At 37.3% G+C, this 22,345-nt stretch overlaps 1 protein-coding gene across 2 annotated transcripts in view; it reads left to right on the forward strand.

Moving 5' to 3' along the window:
- Positions 1 to 478: 478 nt before the first annotated feature.
- LOC129738653 (growth hormone secretagogue receptor type 1) overlaps positions 479 to 22,345 on the forward strand; it is a 178,459-nt gene continuing 156,592 nt past the window's right edge. For both annotated transcript variants that reach the window (XM_055729911.1, XM_055729904.1), the window contains exons 1-2: positions 479 to 1,054; positions 1,377 to 1,539. In XM_055729911.1, coding sequence (XP_055585886.1) covers positions 968 to 1,054; positions 1,377 to 1,539 — 250 coding nt within the window. In that variant the 5' untranslated portion in view covers positions 479 to 967. The remainder of the gene's footprint in view (positions 1,055 to 1,376; positions 1,540 to 22,345) is intronic.

Below are 22,345 nucleotides of genomic sequence, written 5' to 3' on the forward strand. Positions count from 1 at the left end.
CAAATCTGATGGTCTAATGGCTGTTTCATTTTTTATAGGTTTCTGGATAGTGTAGAATCAAGAGAACATGTGTTGTATTCGGGAAAAGTGTGCTTTTTCTCCGATGGGAATGCAGAACGGAATGAAAGTGAATCCCAAAATGGCATCACAGAAAAGGGCCCTCAACTAACTCTTACCCAGCTTCCTCTCAATCAGTGAAAACGGCAAGTTCATTCGAGCGAAAACTGCCGTCTAGCGGTGTAATAACAATTTATCAAAGTGTCCATTATCCTGCTCTCAGAGTGGAACGATGAGTGGTTATCCGTGCGAACATCCCGGTAAAAACTTTAGATCCCGGACTTGTCAGCACGACCGGTGGCTGTGACTTGACCCGGTCGTTTACTTCCTCACATAAGAGAAAGATAAAAAACAGCTTCCTCGTTTCATAATAAGTACATATATCGGTGAATCACGGGCATTTACCACAGGCGTTTAGCTCGTGGCACAGTATGCCGCATCTTTACTTCCGGTTGTCCTGGCGTACGCAACATTAGCAACAACGACGACCGATTCCCTAAGATTTGTGCTGTTGAACGCACTCATCAGCGAAGCCGTAGCTCGTTTCTTCTTCGTTCCTTCCGGGTCCAGCGACAGTGGCCACGGTAGGGCGGCAATCGAAGAGCTCAGCAACAACAACAGCAACCAAAGGCCGCAGCCACTGGCACCTTCTGCCACTTTCTCGGAGCAGGCGGCTGTTGCCAGTTACGAACTTTCCGCCGGATTTGGCCGTCTGGTGCTGAACGCCACCACCACTGCTCTCGTTGCTGCTTCCGGTGGCGGCTTTCAACAGGATCAGGAACAGCAGTCGGAACAGCCGAACGCGCAGCTCTTGGAAGATGAGTTCTTCAACGGCAGCAATCACTACAGCAACAGCACTAGCAGCAACAGCATCATCGGTTTCGACTCCTTCAACGAGTCCTACAGCGAGATGCCGCAGATACCGGAGTACATCCGGGCCACGTCGATGGTTTTCTGCATCATCATCATGTGTCTCGGTGTCATCGGTAATATTATGGTAAGTTACTGCACATTTTTTTCGAGGATTTTAATTGATTTGAGTCTCTTTACTAGACTCTTAGGGGCCCTATACATAAGCAAATATTTGCATAACAATTTGCGCAAATGTAGTGTTTATGAGTAAGATTTGAGCAAACTTTGAACCAGTTTCATAAAAAATCTGTTCTGTAAACCATTCCACTGGTTTTCGGTTGGCGATTAGCGTCTTGAGTTAGCGATCGCTAACGTTTTTACAGCTTGATGGTTTTGAGTTAGCAATCGCTAACTATGACTGAATTATTGATTGAATTAGTGACGCTAATTTACTTTCTCTTTGATAGGTCCCGATTGTCATCCTCAAAACGAAAGACATGCGCAACTCGACCAACATCTTCCTAACGAATCTGAGCATTGCCGATCTGCTGGTGCTGCTGGTGTGCACTCCGACGGTGCTAGTCGAGGTCAACTCGCCGCCGGAAGTGTGGGTCCTCGGCGAAGAGATGTGTAAGTATATTTTTTTAGGTAAAAACTTTTTTTGTGATGACAAGAAAAACAGGGAAGCACACCAAAGTGGCTCTTATCTTTGTTGCAAATTTGTTTCTTGAATGTTTTAACTCCCAATTACTAGGGATTATAATACCGCCAATACCGAAACCGAAAACCGGTTTATCGGTAATGTTTTACAGCAACTTTAAAAAAAAATTGTTGGGTCCTTTAAGGCATTCAAGAAATCTTAAATGCTGTATCCCATTTTTTTTAAAAGCATTTTTGAGTGCACAACCCATTTTTTTTTAGAATTTCATACTGTTACTTTGACACTTAAGACTGAAAATCGAAATATCTCTACACGCAAAATAATTTGCACACAGGGGCTATGTGAAAAACTACATAATTTTTATCCAATTGATTTTCACGTATATCCTACGAAATTATTATGTAAACGCGTCCTTATGAGTATTTGTGCTTCATGGAACGCTCTTACATTTTACGTGAATTTTAAGTGAGTTCAACGCGGTTTGCTTATGAAAGACAAGGGATTTTTTTAGCATCGGAAGGAAAATAAGGGTGGTTTTTTAACTACTTATTTTTGTTGTTTTCCATAATGATTAAGAAAACTTAATTTGTCAATTAAACAATCTTTGCCTAATATATCACTAACACTACACTTTTTAAGTATTTTAAACACTTTTATTTTTGGACATCCTACAACGCAGTTTTTAATTTGGAATCAGTAAAAATTTGAAAAGTAAAGGGTGATACGGTCAAAATTTGGTCAAGGGAAAACGCGTGTAAATCGGTGAAACCTTTTTTTTTAAAATCAAATTAAATTTCTTTTTCAAGTTTAATTAGTATAAAATTCAGGAAAAATATTAAGTTAGGCTTCCACTTTTTCTAATCCGAATTGCCGGGTCTTACGCTTAACCCCTGCCATCAGATTTTGAACAGCCACCTTGTCCACCTTCTTCGCCGCAAAAAGCCAGTTTGCCTTGAACTGCTGCTCGTCCTTAGCAGTTTTTTAGTCTTCTTTAGGTTCCGCTTGACAATAGCCCAGTATTTCTCAATTGGGCGGAGCTCTGGCGTGTTGGGAGGGTTCTTGTCCTTGGGAACCACCTGCACGTTGTTGGCAGCGTACCACTCCATGGCCTTTTTACCGTAATGGAAAGATGCCAAATCTGGCCAAAACAGTACGGAACAACCGTGTTTCTTCAGGAAAGGCAGCAGACGTTTATTCAAACACTCTTTCACGTAAATTTCTTGGTTGACAGTCCCGGAAGCTATGAAAATGCTGCTTTTCAAACCACAGGTACAGATGGCTTGCCAAACCAGATATTTTTTCGCGAACTTTGACAGTTTCATGTGCTTGAAAATATCTGCTACCTTTCCCCTTCCTTTTGCCGTATAAAACTCCTGTCCCGGAAGCTGCTTGTAGTCGGCTTTGACGTAGGTTTCGTCGTCCATTACCACGCAGTCAAACTTCGTCAGCATCGTCGTGTACAGCCTCCGGGATCGCGCTTTGGCCGTCGTATTTTGTTTATCATCGCGATTTGGAGTCACTACCTTCTTGTAAGTCGATAGTCCGGCTCGTTTTTGGGCTTGATGCACGGTTGTAGACGATACACCCAGCTTATTTCCGGCATCTCGGAGAGAGAGGTTAGGGTTTCGCTTGAAACTACCGGCAACTCTCTTTGTCGTCTCAGCGGCTTCCGGTTTTCGATTTCCCCCCTATCCAGACTTCCTGTCTGTCGACAAACGTTCCCCAAACACTTTAATTACATTTGTAACGGTTGATTTGGCAACTTTTAGCGATTTTGCCAGCTTTGCGTGCGAGTAGCTCGGACTTTCGCGATGCGCGAGCAAAATTTTGATACGCTGCTCTTCTTTCTTGGACGGCATTTTGCCAACTGAAGTGTGAATTCCAAAATCAAAATAGGAGCAACATTCTACACACACACTTTCAAAATGAGGGGTGTTCAGGTTTTTTAAATCCAAAATTGAAAGAAATAAGTTGATATTGACCAAATTTTGACCGTATCACCCTTTACGCATTAAAAACAAGGATTGTTTGATTAAAAAAAATTATCTTGTCCGTTGTTTCGTTAATGGTATTCCGTTGAACCTCTTATTCGAACAGTCCCACCAAGGAACGAGTGATCGTCATTAGTTCCAACGGAATAGCACTTGCATCCAGAGCCATTGCTCTCAGATAAATGAAAAACACAAATTAGCTGATTACAATTAAGCATCATCATCACTTTTTAAAACGACAAATCCAAAACAGATAAATATCCGACAAAATCCTCCTTGCTAACATGTTTAGCTGATGACAATAGACACACCGGCTTCAAAAAAATTCACAACATGAACTGCTAATCCCAAGCACCATTCTTTTGGACTTTGTGCAAAAACATCTTTTCTTTTGAAGTACGTAACTCAATAGCTTTACAATCCCCCGAAACAAATGAAAAGCATTTCGAGTTCAATAATTTAAGGTGGATATGAGTAGTCAAACAAGCTAAGCTAAGCTATTTGTTTGGTATTACGTCTCACGAAATAACCTGATTAATCTCTGGCATCCCACATTCGCCAGATGACGCTTCACTTAGTCTAACTACCTTGCTCGTTGCGCCCCCACTCGTCTTGTTCCTACCGGATTCGTAGCGAACACCTGTTTTGCAGGACAGTCGTCCGGCATTCTCGCAACATGTCCCGCCCAGCGTACCCGGCCAGCTTTCATCACCTTCGGGATACTGGGTTCGCCGTAGAGTCGCGCGAGCTCGTGGTTCATCCTTCGCCTCCACACTCCGTTCTCCTGTACGCCGCCAAAGATGGTTCTTAACACTCGTCGCTCGAATACTCCGAGTGTACGCAGGTCCTCCTCGAGCAATATCCATGTCTCGTGCCCGTAGAGAACAACCGGTCTAATAAGCGTCATGTACAGGTTACACTTCGTTCGAGGGCTAAGTCTTCTCGACCGCAGTTGCTTGTGGAGTCCATAGTAGGCACGACTTCCGCTGATAATTCGCCTCCGGATCTCACGGCTGGTGTCATTGTCTGCAGTAACCAGTGAGCCGAGATAGACAAATTCTTCGACTCTCTCCAGCTCGTCACCGTCGATTTCGACCTTGTTATTACTGGACAAGCGGGTTCGGTCGGTCTCGGATCAGCAGGCCAGCATGTACTTCGTCTTGGACGTATTAATCATCAACCCAATCCTTCCTGCTTCGCGTTTCAGTTTGCGATAGATCTCCTCCACCGCCGCAGATGATCTGCCCACTATGTCAATGTCATCGGCAAAGCAGATATGTTGACTAGATCTTTTGAAAATTGTGCCCCGCATTTCGCCCACTGCTCGTTGAATATCACCTTCTAGCGCCACGTTGAACATCATGCAGGATAGACCATCACTTTGTCGAAGCCCCCTGCGCGATTCAAATGAACTCGACAGTTCACTCGAAATCCGCACACAGCACTGCGTTCCCTCCATCGTCGCCTTGATAAGTCTGATCAGCTTCCCGGAAAAGCCGTTCTCGTCCATGATTTTCCATAGCTCGTCACGGTCGATCATGCCGTATGTGGCTTTAAAGTTGATGAATAGATGGTGCGTAGAGATTCACGTACATTTTTGGAGGATTTGCCGTAGTGTGAAGATCTGGTCCGTCGTAGACCGTCCCTCCATGAAGCCGGCCTGATGTCTTCCTTCGAATCTGTTTGCTTGTGGCGTTAGGCGGTGGAGTAGGATTCGGGACAACACTTTGTGGCCGGCATTGAGGACAGTGATAGCTCGGTAGTTCTCACAGTCCAATTTGTCGCCCTTCTTGTAGATGGGGCATATAACCCCCTCCTTCCACTCCTCCGGTAGCTGTTCTGTGTCCGAGATCTAGACCATCAACCGGCCTAAAACGGCTAATACAGTATATGTCTTTTCATAAAACACGGAAAAAGACTTAGGCTAGATGCCGGTCGACTTTTTGGTGCAAATTGACGAGCCTTTCGTTTGACGCCTGCCATCAGATTTTGTACAGTGTACCTTATCCACTTTCTTCGCAGCAGAACGCCAGTTTACTTTGAACTGCACCTAGCTGCTAACAGTGTTTGGGTCATCGTAAGATTCTGCTTAACTATCGCAAATATTTTTCGATTTGACAAAGTTCTGGTGCGTTGGGAGGGTTTTTACCCTCGGACACAACCTGAATGTTGTTAACGGTATACCACTCCACGGCCTTTTTCCATAATGGCAGGATACCAAATTTGGCCAGAACAGTACAGACAAATCATGTTTCTTCAGGAAAGGCAGCAAACGCGCTTGAAGGTGAGAATTTCCTGGTTTACTGTCCCGGTTGCAACAAATATGTAGCTTTTCAAGCAACTGGTATAGATAGCTTACAGAACGAGATATTTCTTGGTAAACCTTGATAGTTTAATACGCTTGAAAATGTCTGCCACCTTTCCCCATCTGGTTGTGTATGTATGTATGTATTCCACATTGGGTTTACGGCAGCGCCGCGGTTGTGGCAAAAAAAATAACCCACACTACCCACACTACCCACACTAACAATCTTGGCTACCACGCAACACAATCATAACCACTCAATGAGACTTCTAAGGGAGTGGAATCGTAAGCAGAGGCACTTACGGTATCCAGGGTGAAAAGGGGAAAAGTCTCGAGAAGCTATAACCATATTGTTGACTAGACACGATAGCATGCAAATTATAATCCCGCCGCCAAGGCTTCCGAAAAAAGAGTGCGTCCTTATTTTACAAATGGTAATCAAACACTTTCTTTTCCTCAACCATGCCAAATTCCCTTGGCATAAATTGCGGAACGTCCAGTATTCGAAACGGGAACTAGCATACACGGTAACCGCTCCTTTTGTAAAACGAGGATACCCAGATGCCCCTACCCTTGTTGTTTAAATTTGTAATAATGATAATATGAATAATAGAACAATATGATATAATTAAATACAATATATGTTATGTATATAATATGATATACTGTAAAAGTATACACTTCAATATAATATAATATAAAATGGCAATGTATTATAAAATACAATAGATATATTATATACATGTATTATAATGTTTTCTAAAATATGATGTTATTCCTGGCTACTATTACGCTGAAAAAATTACTAAATAATAACTGACAAAATTGAAATGTGTTGGTTTTTAAATATGTTGAAGAACATAAAACAAGCAAAAAATATTGATATTATTAGAAAAATAATTTAAGACTATGATCTGATTCACTCTATTTACAATGTGGTGGTCATATAAGAAAGAATAATAATATGATATGAACAATAAAATGAAATAAATCAATAATAAATAAATAATAATAAATAAAAAGAGCTTTTAAGAATAATCGAGTTTGACCAGTCCGAAACGATCGTTTTTTGAAAATTTGGACACAACATAATATGAAATGTTAATAATAGGCGAGACAGGAAGAAAACAAAGCATTGAACGAACAAATTTCTTGGATTATAAAACTTTGGATCATAAACGTTGCCAGTGAATAATATTTAAACATAGGTCTCAAGTATCACCAAAAAGCTGGAGGTATTCAGCTCGGACTTGTCTAACTCCGTTCAAATAATTTCATCAAAACCATATTTATAAATGTGCATCATGTCATTGAACCTATTATTTTTAAACGGTATTATTCCTTTAAAATATCCGGTTGGTGCTTAATATCAATTGAATCTGTTAACGATTTAATGTGAATAATGGTCAGTTAACTACGATGCTCTGGTTTAACTAGTATAATTCAATTATATGGCATAATATATATTACAAAATGATAAACTTATTGAATTTATTTTAATATTTAAAAGATCTTAATGAAATAAAATAGAACGATCAATATGGATAAAACAATGAGATAAAAAAAAAATCTACCGACAACGAAGCTATAATAGTTAAAACATAATTAAAGTCGTATAACATCATTGAGCAAACATCACCTGGGAAAAAATCTGAAGTGCATGTTGAAGGAATGTGGGCTGAAACTGAAAAAATTAATATATAATACTTAATTTATTTTAAAAATTGTTATCAAAATGAATGAATGTAAATATAAAAAAAGTATTTATAAATTTAAACTTATAAATGTTTCGGTACACCTAAAAAAAAAAAATAAATTAAAAAGTCAAATGATAATGCCATGAAAAGGATAAAACTATAATAAAATCCACTATCAATAATTTAATTCTTGCAGCTCCGCAAGTTTTCCGCATGTAAACTGAAAATTCTGTAATCAAGTTTTTAAAGTTACTATCTGTACATGGTGATGAAATCCTCTCCCTTTCTCAATAATAATGTTTGAATTTGTTTACTTTCCAATGTTATAACAATGTGGTATCGAACTGCAGTTTTCATTGACCGAACAAATAATTAGCTGAAAATAGTATGTTATTATCAGTAGTACATTATAAATTTTTTGAAGGTTCAACAAGAAACAAGAATAAAATAACCGAATCATTGACAAATTGTTTAAACGTTGTCTTGATGTCCCTTGATGATGGTCCTCCTTTGACTGTAAATTCCAATAATCTAATTTCTTTATTAGATTTTTAATATTTACAGTCAATTGAAAATAATATAAAATGAACATATAACTAAAGCTACATTACCAAGAATATAAAAACTGATTTGAATAGAAGTAAAATATCCTTCAAAACCATTTGTTTTACGATAATACTTATTTCCTTCTTTTATATGAATGTATCAAACAATACGTTAGAGATGAATTTTTTTTTGTTCTTACGACGTCCTGTAAATGAAATATTTAATTATTTAATTATGCATTTGATTAGATGAGCATTCCTAGAAATTTCATCTTGTATATACGATGGAAACTAAAATGAATTTTGGTGGTGGGTTTACATGTTCTAGATTGAAAAAAAGACAGATGCTTATAGATTTTTTAAGGGAATGGACATGTTGCTTTTCGCTTCAACCATCTACGCGATTCATGTAAAGGTGCTGTTATACTAAGGCGACAATCAACGCCTCTTGATTTGCGTCATGTTCACACGACATAGCTGCTCTCAGAGTACTCCATGGGAACAGCGCAAACCTGGCATACTTAGGAAAGCACGACAAAGCTGATGCCAGGGTGTTTTGTAGCGCGATAAGGTGGAAATTAATGGAAATACTGTTTTTTCTCAGTTTGCAGTAGTGATTACGGGTTTTAGGCACAATAGTTTGTAGATCCGTCCGAATTTGTGATAATAAACTAAATAATGTCTTAATCGGTGAGAAAATCATTATGAATTCTTGCAATCCGGACCATGATCGGATGAAACTTTAAAGGCTCCCGAAAGAATGGAGACGACAGACATAGAACGCAAAGCATGACATCAACCTTAAACTCACGAAATCGCTGGTGTAAATGAGAAGCAACTACACTGACTTACTGATGCGCACCACGCGATGCATACTTTCCTAAACTATGTTCTTCTCACCCGCTCTTGAACGGTGATTATATAATCGTACAAACCCCGCTTGTATGTCAACAGCTTGACATTAATTTCTCCTTTTCTTTCTCCTGTTACTGATCGAGTACATTATGAAATAATTCGAGCAGTTAATTAAGAAAATTGGAAGAGAAAGAGAGAAATGCATATCTTCTTTTTCTACTTGAAGGAATAACGAAAAGAGAGAAATAGATGGACAGTTAGTTTGGAACAAGCTCACCGCGGCCTCCTTTGATGGTTCGTCAAATTTTCTTTAGCTCGCCAGCATGTCCAAACATGTATCGGTCGGCGTTATATAATTTCCTCAGCGTTTTGTTGGGAATAACTCCAAATTATCACACCTTAATCACTTTTCTTTTAAAATTCTACTAAACCACAGTCCATTAGGCTCGAAAACTTGAAAATCTTTCATCATTCTTCCTCATTATACTTCGCTTGAAAAAGCCGTGCCTCACACAAAAATCCACCAAATGACACTTGCAGAATTTCGGTCATTCCCGAAACTACCACCACCGTTTAAATATCATAACTTTTATAAATTACAAAATGTAAAATAACGCGCGACAATTTAATTTTTATGCCACTTATGGTATAGTATAGTCTCCATACTCTGAGGAAAGCAAACGAGTTGAAAAAAAAAAATACGAGAGAAACTGCGACGTCAAAGGTTTTGCGACCGTTCTCGACCGAAGCTCAACGAAGACTGTGACCTTTCCCCATCTGGTTGTTGTATAAACTCTTGTCCTGGAAGCTGTCTGAAGTCTGCCTTGGCGTAGGTTTCGTCGTCCATAACCACGCAATTAAACTTTGTCAACAATGCCGTAAACAGCTTCCAAGATCTTGTTTTTGCCGTATGGTTTTGCTTTTCATTGCGATTAGCAGTCACTACCTTCTTATAAGTCGGTTGGAGACGATATTCCCAACTTATTTGCGACAACTCTTCTGTTCGTTACTGCGGCTCCCGGTTTTCGAATTCCCTAGGATCAAGGCTTCCTAGTTGTCGACAAACGTTCCCCGAACACTTTTATTGTTTTGGTGACGGTTGATCTGGCCACATTCAACGATTTTGCTATTTCTGCGTGCGTTTATTTTGGATTTTCACTACGCATGTACAAAATATTGATTCGTAGCTCCTCTTGCTTGGAAGCCATTTTGATAACTAAAAATTTAATGTCAAAATCCAAATAGAAGCATCATTCCACACACACAGACCTACAAAATTAGGGGTGTTCAGGTTTTTTTTTATATAAATGATAAGAAAACGGTGAACCACTTTTTAATCCGAACACCCTTTATTACTCCGATGATTAACTTGGCATCGAAAGAAAATTGAAATTCTATCTGCATTTTTTTTTCATTCAGGCTTATAATACGTGAGACATTCTAAATTCTTTTTTTTTCAATTCTCAATTCCAACCTAAAAAAAATTAAATTACTATTCTATTCCTGAAATTCGTACAGCACCAAATACCGAAGATTGAAGAAGCCCCCCACAATCATGGACCATTACGGTCTAAAGTGAAAAACAAATCAAAATTCACCTCTTGTCCGCATCGCCAAAAATGCGTTAGAGCACTTATTAAAAATTCCTCTGACGCTTCAGCACTCTTGTTCGGCCTTATTATTTATGTTTCGAGCACCAGCCAGGACAAGACGATACAAAGCCCCCAAAACAGGTATTGGCCCCGGCCGATCGGTCAACTGTATGTGAGCTAGTCAGCAGCGGCAAACCGAACCGAGCAGCTCCAATAATCATAATTTTTAAGCCTCAAATGAACGCAACAAATGCAATCATGTCACCCAAAGCATTGGAATACCTAAATAAATACATGCATTCTAAGGAAACGAACCGGTTTGACCTATTGAGGGGGCTCGGTGTTTGCCCCTTCGTTCTCCTGCTCCTGCAACAAAACTGACGCAAACACCCGCGCAAAATGGCAATTGAAACCTGAGAAAGTGAACCATGCAGTGAGTGCGGCATTGCGTTGATTGTTGAAATATTTTCCAGAGTCTTAGCATAGTCCCCATTCAAAACATTTGTATTGCTTCAAAATTTCAACAGAATTTTGAAAAGAAAATGGACCTTATATATTTGATAGATTTATTCGGGTCAAATCAATATCTAAAATCAAATATATCCATGCAGTAGGTTCCTATGCTAGTCAAAAAAAAAACTCAACACTGTTCCCCGGCCTAAATTCGAAAAGTAACGTTGCGAATTAAAAGCAGAAATCAAATTCCGATTTCAACATTCTTTACAGTCACCGTGCAGAACATACTTTGGCACTTGTACCGTCCTTTCTGATGGCTTTTCTCAAAAAGTCTTCAACAAATGTCGCCAAGAGAAGCCTGTTTTCATTTTTGGAGTCACATCTCTTTGGTGCGGACTTTTTGGTAGGTAGCGATGTCGTATTTCCGCTTTTTTTTCGTAGGCCTGGTATCGATTCGCGCACAAAGAGTTAATTAAAGTTTGTCAATTACGGGACTGACAATTTTTGCTAAATTAGTGTGAAATGATAATATCGGCGTGGGACTGACTGAACGCCTCTGCTTCCTGCATGGTGGGATGCAGAAGCAAATCCTTATAAAAAACTTAAAAAATAATAAAAAAATCCCTAATTTTTAAGTTAACTCGGGTTAACTATTTTTTTTCTTCAGAAATTTTCCGTATTTTATTTTAATATTATTTTAAACTTATTTTCCCACTATTTAAGCAAATACGAACAAATTAATTTATAATAGGCCACCAACCCAGAAAAACAACATCAAAACCAGCTCGCCACAAACTAGCTTGTGCAGCACACCACACCGACCCGGTTCCGGAAAGGAAAATTGTTTTTAAATAAATTGCATGCAATTAAGAACGGTGTATGATACTGATAAAGCTGTATGCAGCGATTCGTTCATTCAGCTTCTGCTGACGTGATTTTCGGTAACAAGTAAATGCAGACGTCTTAATTGCTCAGCCATGCAATTTGTTATCCAGTTTCGTGCTTTTTCCACGCAAAATTGACACCTCACCATGAAAAACAAAAGTTGTTGGATTGGTTTGGGTAGGTAGCTACCGTGAGTAGTTTTTAAAAATGGGATTCTACTGGGTAAAGCTCCCATGCCTTTTGTGGTCCCATTAGCTTAACAAGTTCTTGATTTATGCAGAACATATTTATATGGGAGCCCACATCATCCTTTCGGTCTTCTATTTGGAAAGACGAAGGGGTCTAATTCCGTAATAAGTAGGAAAATTTCTTTTTCCTTATCAACTTTTCCGGCAAACGCTAGTTCAAATTGTTTGTTTAACCCTAGAGCTATGCAACAAAATTGTATGAGAGTCTTCCTCACCTACAGGTACCTTCTTGGATACCAGAAAATGTCTAGATTCTATGTAGACAATTGTCAAAATTGACAAAGTTGACAAAATTCACAAAATTGTCAAAATTCTCAAAATTGTCAAAATTGTCAAAATTGTCAAAATTGTCAAAATTGTCAAAATTGTCAAAATTGTCAAAATTGTCAAAATTGTCAAAATTGTCAAAATTGTCAAAATTGTCAAAATTGTCAAAATTGTCAAAATTGTCAAAATTGTCAAAATTGTCAAAATTGTCAAAATTGTCAAAATTGTCAAAATTGTCAAAATTGTCAAAATTGTCAAAATTGTCAAAATTGTCAAAATTGTCAAAATTGTCAAAATTGTCAAAATTGTCAAAATTGTCAAAATTGTCAAAATTGTCAAAATTGTCAAAATTGTCAAAATTGTCAAAATTGTCAAAATTGTCAAAATTGTCAAGATTGTCAAGATTGTCAAGATTGTCAAAATTGTCAAAATTGTCAAAATTGTCAAAATTGTCAAAATTGTCAAAATTGTCAAAATTGTCAAAATTGTCAAAATTGTCAAAATTGTCAAAATTGTCAAAATTGTCAAAATTGTCAAAATTGTCAAAATTGTCAAAATTGTCAAAATTGTCAAAATTGTCAAAATTGTCAAAATTGTCAAAATTGTCAAAATTGTCAAAATTGTCAAAATTGTCAAAATTGTCAAAATTGTCAAAATTGTCAAAATTGTCAAAATTGTCAAAATTGTCAAAATTGTCAAAATTGTCAAAATTGTCAAAATTGTCAAAATTGTCAAAATTGTCAAAATTGTCAAAATTGTCAAAATTGTCAAAATTGTCAAAATTGTCAAAATTGTCAAAATTGTCAAAATTGTCAAAATTGTCAAAATTGTCAAAATTGTCAAAATTGTCAAAATTGTCAAAATTGTCAAAATTGTCAAAATTGTCAAAATTGTCAAAATTGTCAAAATTGTCAAAATTGTCAAGATTGTCAAGATTGTCAAAATTGTCAAAATTGTCAAAATTGTCAAAATTGTCAAAATTGTCAAAATTGTCAAAATTGTCAAAATTGTCAAAATTGTCAAAATTGTCAAAATTGTCAAAATTGTCAAAATTGTCAAAATTGTCAAAATTGTCAAAATTGTCAAAATTGGCAAAATTGGCAAAATTGGCAAAATTGGCAAAATTGGCAAAATTGGCAAAATTGGCAAAATTGGCAAAATTGGCAAAATTGGCAAAAATGTCAAAATTGTCAAAATTGTCAAAATTGTCAAAATTGTCAAAATTGTCAAAATTGTCAAAATTGTTAAAATTGTCAAAATTGTCAAAATTGTCAAAATTGTCAAAATTGTCAAAATTGTCAAAATTGTCAAGATTGTCAAAATTGTCAAAATTGTCAAAATTGTCAAAATTGTCAAAATTGTCAAAATTGTCAAAATTGTCAAAATTGTCAAAATTGTCAAAATTGTCAAAATTGTCAAAATTGTCAAAATTGTCAAAATTGTCAAAATTGTCAAAATTGTCAAAATTGTCAAAATTGTCAAAATTGTCAAAATTGTCAAAATTGTCAAAATTATCAAAATTATCAAAATTGTCAAAATTGTCAAAATTGTCAAAATTGTCAAAATTGTCAAAATTGTCAAAATTGTCAAAATTGTCAAAATTGTCAAAATTGTCAAAATTGTCAAAATTGTCAAAATTGTCAAAATTGTCAAAATTGTCAAAATTGTCAAAATTGTCAAAATTGTCAAAATTGTCAAAATTGTCAAAATTGTCAAAATTGTCAAAATTGTCAAAATTGTCAAAATTGTCAAAATTGTCAAAATTGTCAAAATTGTCAAAATTGTCAAAATTGTCAAAATTGTCAAAATTGTCAAAATTGTCAAAATTGGCAAAATTGTCAAAATTGTCAAAATTGTCAAAATTATCAAAATTGTAAAAATTGTCAACCCTCCCTCCCTATATCTGGAAAGGAGGAAGTGTTCTCCCGAACAAAAAAAAAATCAAGTTATCGTAACTTGAGCAGCATTAAAGCAAATGGTACCAAATTTGGCATGGGAGGGAATTTGGTTATGAGAAATATTTCTGTGAATATCCCTTTTTCCAGAGGGGAGATAGGGGGAAGGGGGCTCTCTTACATTTTTTTCATAAGTCGAGAATTTGTCTTGTCAATAAATGCAACCATATTTGACACGCAAGGGTAGTTGGATACGAGAAATGTTTCAATGATGATATGATACCCTTTCCTTCTTCCAGTAGTCGGGAAAAAGAACATATAGTTTTGATTGAATGAATCGATAACTTGTCGAACAAATGGAACTAAAATGATAAAGCAAGGATCATCCAAAATTTGGACGCACTGTTTATTATACCATAGCGCTCCTAGTTGTCGGATCTGGAATGTTTTGACAGTACTTTGTCCGGAAATATTTCCTCTATCAGTGCTGGAAATTTCATTACGATTCGTTTTGTTCCAAAAAAGTTACACGTGATGGAAGCCGCGAGACGAAAATTAATTTTGAACACCCACGTCAAAAACCCGACGTGGTCGTGTTCAAAAATCGCAAAAACTGTAAAGATGGTCAAATCGACCGTGTGCAGCGTTCTCAAATGTTTCCGTGTGATGCATACTATCGATCGGCAGGTTCATACCAAGCGTTATAGTGAACCTAAGAATCGGAAACTGCATTTGAAGGTGTTGAGAATGATCAAGGTAAACCAAGGTTGGACTATGACATCGCCAAGAAATTCAATGCCGACCAGTGCACCGACAGAAGGATTCGTCTGCGCGAAGGAATACGATCTTGTCCTGCCTGTAAGCAACCAAACTGGACATTGAAAAAGAATGTAGAAACCAAAGAACCAGCCCGGAAGTTATACAACAAGGTTCTAACGAAGTACGACGGATGCATCCTCATGGATGACGAAACGTACATGAAGATGGGTTTTGGGCGGCTTCCTGGCCAAAAATTTTACAAAGCCACTGCACTGGTCGGGATGGTGTCCCCGCCAAGTTCAAATTCGTTTTTGCCGATAAGTTGGCAAGAAAGTGTTTGATCTGGCAAGGTATTTATCCAAACCTCTCCCTTACTAAAACAACCAGTTCGCTTCGTGTTGCCGTCGCGTGCGGTCGATTTTGTTTTTTTCCCCCGCGCGCTGGTGTTTTGTTTTTGACTCGGGAGTTGTGAGTAGTGGCTGGTTATAATAAGCATAGTAGCGGTCAAAATGGTGAAACTTGGAATTCGAAAGAAATCTTATTTTAAAAGTGTTTAATTTGCTTCATGCAAAGAGGTGTGGTACGCTCCCGCGAACGCAAAACGACGGTCGTTTTAATTCGTGGGTGAGCTCCTGTTGTGTCGGTCAATTAATTAATCAGAAAAGAAGAGGATGTGAAAAGTGATGCTGCGACTTGTGTTTTCAAAAAAGAGAAAGCGAAGTAGAGTGTCTTGTCTGGAAGTTTTGTTTAGTGAATAATAGAAATTTAAAAAAATGGCGACAGGTTTCAGAAGATTTCAAAGTTGGCTTTTTTTCTTTCGTCACACTACCGTCTCCCGGTCAGCGGTATTCAAATGGTGTGCGTGTGTTTCAATTGTGTATAATCAGTAAAAGAAGGGAAAAATCTACAGCTGAGATGGAATCCGGTGAGTTCGTTCCTGATTATTCTTCACACATCTAAAGCGGGCCATAGACTACACAAATTGGCCTGTACAAATTCGATGATTCCGCGTCGATTGTTTGATCTATGCTCGCCAACACACTATACAAACATATTTAACGCGAACACAAATGATTGCTGGCGAAAACAGCAACAGCAACAAAAAAAACCATCTCCACCCCGGCTGGGAGAATGTTTTGTACAAAATATTTCGATCCCGACCGATTTTACTCCAACCGTTTGGGCGCTCATTCAAGCAGTGCCATACACTATGCAAATCGTGCTCACAGCGACAAAATTTCATCGAATTTCATCGCATTTGTACAAATGTTGTGTAGTCTGTGGCCCGCTTAACACATATACTGAACACACGCCTTTTTGCTAGTTTGCTCTGTACTAGAAACTTATAAGTCATATTATAGATTATTTTAAGAAAAAACCGCGTACGGATACACGGATCGTAAAACCGCTTCAGTATAAAAAGGTGAATTTTTTTTTGGCTTAGTGGTGAATTTGATTAACAAAGTCGTGTGTGTGGTTGATTTGATCTAATATGCGTGTGTACAGCAAGGATCGCCTATTCAAGACACCACTACCAATAACAGCAGATTAACGAATGCGAGAAATGTGTTCTTTACACCTTATTTTGCTTTGACAATTTTGTCAATTTGTATTTATCAAGTTCAATGTTATCAACAAGTTTTTTGTTTTACTTATAAGTATTACTCACTTCTTTTGATTAAAATAATAAGTTTTTAATTCTTTTGCGTATAAAAATTGCTGAAACTGTCATTGAATTTTATTTAATTACCAATTTTGAAGTTCCTTTTTACCTTGTTAGTTTGCGATGACTTCAACTGAGTTTTCTTTTTTTAGTACCATAAAAATTAAAACAAAACTCCTTACACACAAAAACACACACATGCACATATCTACAAAATATTCCAACACTCTGATTAGTAGTGTTAACTGATGTTTCTTCTCGGCACGGCACGGAATGATACACCATTGTATCATGGCAGAACTGTATCCTTTTAAAAAATACAATTATAAGTATCATTTTATGTATTGGGTTATATTTGATTACTATTACTTTTATATTACTGTTATTATTATTATTATTGTATTTAATATTTATATTCATGTGCAATTTGATATCTTTATTTATTTGTTTTTACCATTATATGCTCATATTGATATATTTCATCCATTTTCCTGCATTTTATTATTCCTTAATCCGCAGATACAAGTATTATATTTTTTTTTAGAAGGAATGCATCTGGGGATAACCTGAAGACATTAATGCAAGCGGAGTGGGTTGCCAACCATTGTAGGTTTCTGAGGGTTGGATGTATTCCTTCGACGAACCATCGGCCGTGGAAGCCCTAGAAGTAATTCGAAGGCCAAGCCACACAGACATAGGCAGGACCTTGCTACCGATGGGGGAACCATACATACATACATACATACATACCTCTCCCTTACTAAAACAACCCTTCCTGAGATACTTGAATATAGATTCGCAGACGTATAGACGGTTTCTTTAGCTGCTGCTTTAGCTTTTGAAAAATACTGGAATAACCGATTTATGGTTGATCCTAAAAAGTATCTTACTAACGATCCTTCCTTCATCCCTCTTTGACTACTAGGACGTGGCCGGCGCCGTTATTGATCATTTTTTAAAGGGAAAGCATGAGTTTTGTGCGTTGAGAATGAGTTGCTAATCCCAAGCTGCATTCTTTTGGCCCTTGTACAAAATTGATGGCCTCGATCAATAACGGAGTAGCAACCATTGGCGATGTGGAGCTCGTTCTACTTAGCCACGCCAGCGATCATGAAATTCGAAATGCATTGAATGATTTGATGCAATATAATATTATATTTTCATTGAAACCATGAAAAAATAGTGGTAGTTTTGAAGACTAATAAGAGCATTTCGGGCTAAATGATTTAAGGTGGATATGAGTAGTCAAACAAGCTAAGCTAAGCTATTTTTCCTTTTAAGTTCAATAAAAACCCTACATTTTGAGTGCAAAACATTTTTATTTCGTTTACATAGCTCCGAGATAGACCCTTTTTAATGCGCCCAGATTTTGCGTGATCCATGCTTTTATAGGAGGATATGTCGATGAAGGAAAAGGTTCTATGGTTGTTTGAGACTCCCCAGACTTTCTTCAGAGAGGGGAGGGACACATGCAATTTTTTGCAATATTCTATAACTGATCAAGCAAAGGGAATCAAATTTGGAATTCGAGGGTATTTGGGTGAAAGAAATGTTCCAAGATGTCTTAAAGCCCTTCCCGCCTTCCATTGGGTGAAACGTGAAACAGAAAGGAAGAGGGGGCTCTCATACATGTTTGGCATAACTAGACGAATTATCAAACAAATGGAACTAAATTTGGCATGGGATGATATTTGGATAATTCTCACTTTCAATCTTCAGCCGATGGATTTTAACAGTTTGTTGTCAGAGGAAAATCTTCACCATTTACTTTTCCAATCGGCAATATTCGTATTCTAGGGACAGACAAAAACAAAGCATAGCTCATATGACAGGCAATCAAACTTATCTCTGGGAAAGCCGACATACTGACCCAATGGCCCATTTGTAATTTGTCAATTGGATCGGCTATGAATTGGTCTTCCTGTTGTTCCCACCCGAAACTTGTTATCGAAACCCGCGAAAAATTGATTCCGAAGATAGCGGGCGACATAGATTGCTATCAGTCGTCGCGGAACTGACAGCCTTGCTTACAGCTGATGGGGCCTCAACTTCTAGCTTCAGCGAAAGTGCAAAAGTTAAGGAATGTCATTTTTTTTTTGTCTTCAGGCTTCGTCAGACCACTTGGTCAGAGTAAGACGGTGGCATTTGCTACGTCGCGTCGTCATTTTTTGTCGTCGGCGGCTTCGGTTGAGTCAAGTGATAAAATTTTATCGGGCAAAAGAAATGAATGTGAACTCGATACTCGTGACCTGTCGCTTTGCTGGCTGTGTGTGCCCGGGACACATTCATGCTGATATTGTTGCTGATGGTGGTGAGCTCAATTTTATGCCGGTTTATAATTTATTGTTGTTCAATATTGTAAGCCAGTGCACCCTTTTCCCCCACCTCGGTCTGGAACCTGTCGAGCTGATAGGAAAGAAGGGAACGATTGAATTCGGTTTGCTTCCTTTCCGGTTGGCACAGAAATTTATTTATACCAACCGATACCTACTAAGTTTACGTCTACGATGACGACAACCCGACTCGATACACGATAAGTGGCCGGTGTTCCGGCTGGTCTTTTTGTTGTCTGCGACGGGCCACCGCGGATTGTTAGCTTCATTAGCGTAAACAACAGCAGGTAATTATTCGGCCACCCCCGAATGTTTGCTCCATCGGCACACACCGGTCTGGACGAACGAATTAGTGGATCGTCTTTGATGGTCCTTCGAGCCGGATTCGGTCGGAAGCTTTGGCAACGTTTATCAGGATGGGTCACGTCAGGCACCTTGATCTGACACTGAGAGATCAACATTTTCATTAGACGATTGTTTGCCCCGAAGAAACGCTTTGTTGAGAATGGCTTTGATTTATGACTCAGCGTTGCACAAAAGACAGGTGATATTGTCCATACGAGACGGGTCTGTTTGTTAAGTCTAGCAGCGATGCTTTTTGGCGTCATCGAAAGATTCGCGATTGTTGTATGGAGCTCGCTTTTAAATTTGGATTTTTTTTTTTAATAAATAATCATTTTAACATCCATTTCAATAAATGTCATCAATGGATAAGTCAATCAAGGATAAGAAGTCAATCATAACCTTTAATCGAGTTTCATAATTTGAAAATACAATCGGTAAATTCATCAACAAATATGATATTCTTCTTTATTTCTTTAGTAAAACACATTACTGAAGTGGAAATGGGGACAGTAAACATTTCATAATCAAAATAAATGGTTTTTCTCGTACACTAACCCAAGGTTTGGACGACGTTCTGCCAAGAAACATGTTCCATTTCATTTTCAGAAAAAAAATATCACAAAGCATCCTCAATCCATCATCCAGTGCTCCAGCATCGGACATCCTTTATCAAGCGCCACAAAAAGGTAAACACGACCTTATTTCGAAGTTCTCAAGGAAGACGCCCGACCGTTTACACTGGCAAAGGATTCAAGTGGGATAGGAAAATAAACCGGGCTATGCACAGAGATTGCAGGGAACCGAAACCCACTTCCCACTGCTGCTTTTTCTAGGGCACAAAATTGAAGGAATGGTGTCATCTTCGGAAAAGTGCGTGTATTCCTACCCCTTTTATTCCAACATATCTGGATTGTTCCCGGCATCATATCTATATGTTTATAGTCAGCAACTTTCTAATCACTGCGAATGGGAATCGAATTGTTGAAGAAAATCGTGTCCAGCCAAAATCCGGGAAGCCGAAGGAGAAGAAGGATGGCAGGAACAAGGCAAATCTCCTCAAGCTAAAAGCTTTCGCGTTTGTTGGGATGTCAGGAAATTTCCACTTGTTGTCCAGCAATATTGGATTTGTTTACATGGACAAATGTGAACCGACAGTGGCATTTCATAGAGTGAATCGACCACTACCGCAGTTTGAATGCAGCACCGAGCCAGTAAAGGACCTTTAAAAACTTGAGCCACAATGCTTGATGGCGATGGAAATGAAGGGAACCGTGTCGAATTCTGATGAAATCCTTTTAAATTTGAACGCTAAAGGCAGAAACACAATACAGCGTCGGTCGTCGCGTCACGTCAGCGGTCAACGCTGTCGATAAGTACTAAAACGCGGACGCGACGCACCGGACGATTTTTGCATCACAATTCAGCGTCAAGAGACATCTTAGATGTCTCTTGACGCTGAATTATGATGCAAAAATCGTCGGGTGCGTCGCGTCCGCGTTTTAGTACTTATCGACAGCGTTGACCGCTGACGTGACGCGACGACCGACGCTGTATTGTGTTTCTGCCTTAAGTGTTTTGATTCTGATTGAGAATTTTCATTTAGAATTCTTATTCCTAATGTAGCCAGATCAAAATAACAGTAAAATAACTCTTTATTTCAGTCTAAACATCAATTTTTTTTACCTTTTTGATCGAAAGCGTTCACAATCTCTTAATGGAATTAATTTTGGAGCTAAGGATTGCCACACGATTGGTTTGGGGCATGAAGATCAAAATAATACTGCTATTTTCTACTCTCAAATCTTTACACACAAAAACACTACCTCGTCTTTAGAACGGGTTTTTATTTAAAAGTGTTACTAAACAAGTTCAGAATTTGAAACCAATCTTTTTAACTTCAAAATTCATTCATCGAATTCCCTAAAAATTAATCCTAGTATCCATTACTCTATTAAATGATCAAAAGTGATAGAATTTTTCTTTTTGTTTGATTTCCTCATTCTGTACCATACGAGAATTTTAAAGAATGTTAACAGAAGCTTTGAACAAAATTGAATTTTAGACAATTTTTTAAAGCAAATCGTTTTGCAGGCATCAGCAAACTTGCTAAATATAATTAAACCTTATTACCTACTAACTTTTTCCAGTAAGAGCAGGAATGTTTGTAATGGTATCTTTCCAAATTTGGAAAAATTTGAGTTTTTTTTTATTATCATCGAAATATTATTCCTAAATTTAATGAAGTACAATAAACAAATTCATAATCAATGTTTTTTTTAAAACTAATTCATTTGTAAAATTTATAAACTCTATATCATCAAAATTGAACTTGATAGACAAAATTTGACGAAATAATTAGGGACGCTAAAATCTACCAAATCAATCATTGAAGAAATATGCAATAAAATACTGTTCTCTTGAGTTATCGATTGAATTCTTTGAATTTATTCTTAAGTGGGTTGACGTTTTTATCGAAAAAAAAAATTGTTTATCAAATGTTAAAAATCTAAACTTTTTCATCTGATTATTTTGTTTTGTTTTTTAAATAAATTTTCCGAAATTTGTAGTCCAACTTTTTGAACTTTTTGTGATATTTTTTTAATAAGTTTATTTAAGTATTTCATTTCTGAATTTTTGTGTTTTGAAAACTTCCTAGTTTTATTAAATATAAATGTTTTCCTTTTTTTAAATATGTTAAATTTCATTATCAATTAAGTATTTTGAAAAAAAAATCAGTTAAGTTCAAAATGGATTTTTTTTTTCTAATCGAGGGTTTACATTTCAGATCATTATTCAATATGTTTAAATTCAAGATATTACAGCGAATTTTTTTAACAACCCCTTAATGTAGAAAAAAAATGTAAATAAGGGTTATTAGGAATTTAATAATTGATTAGATTTAAGTAAAATTTATCAAAGTGTCTGGTAAACTAATGAGC

Source organism: Uranotaenia lowii, chromosome 1, assembly GCF_029784155.1.
Source record: "Uranotaenia lowii strain MFRU-FL chromosome 1, ASM2978415v1, whole genome shotgun sequence".
NCBI lineage: Eukaryota > Metazoa > Arthropoda > Insecta > Diptera > Culicidae > Uranotaenia > Uranotaenia lowii.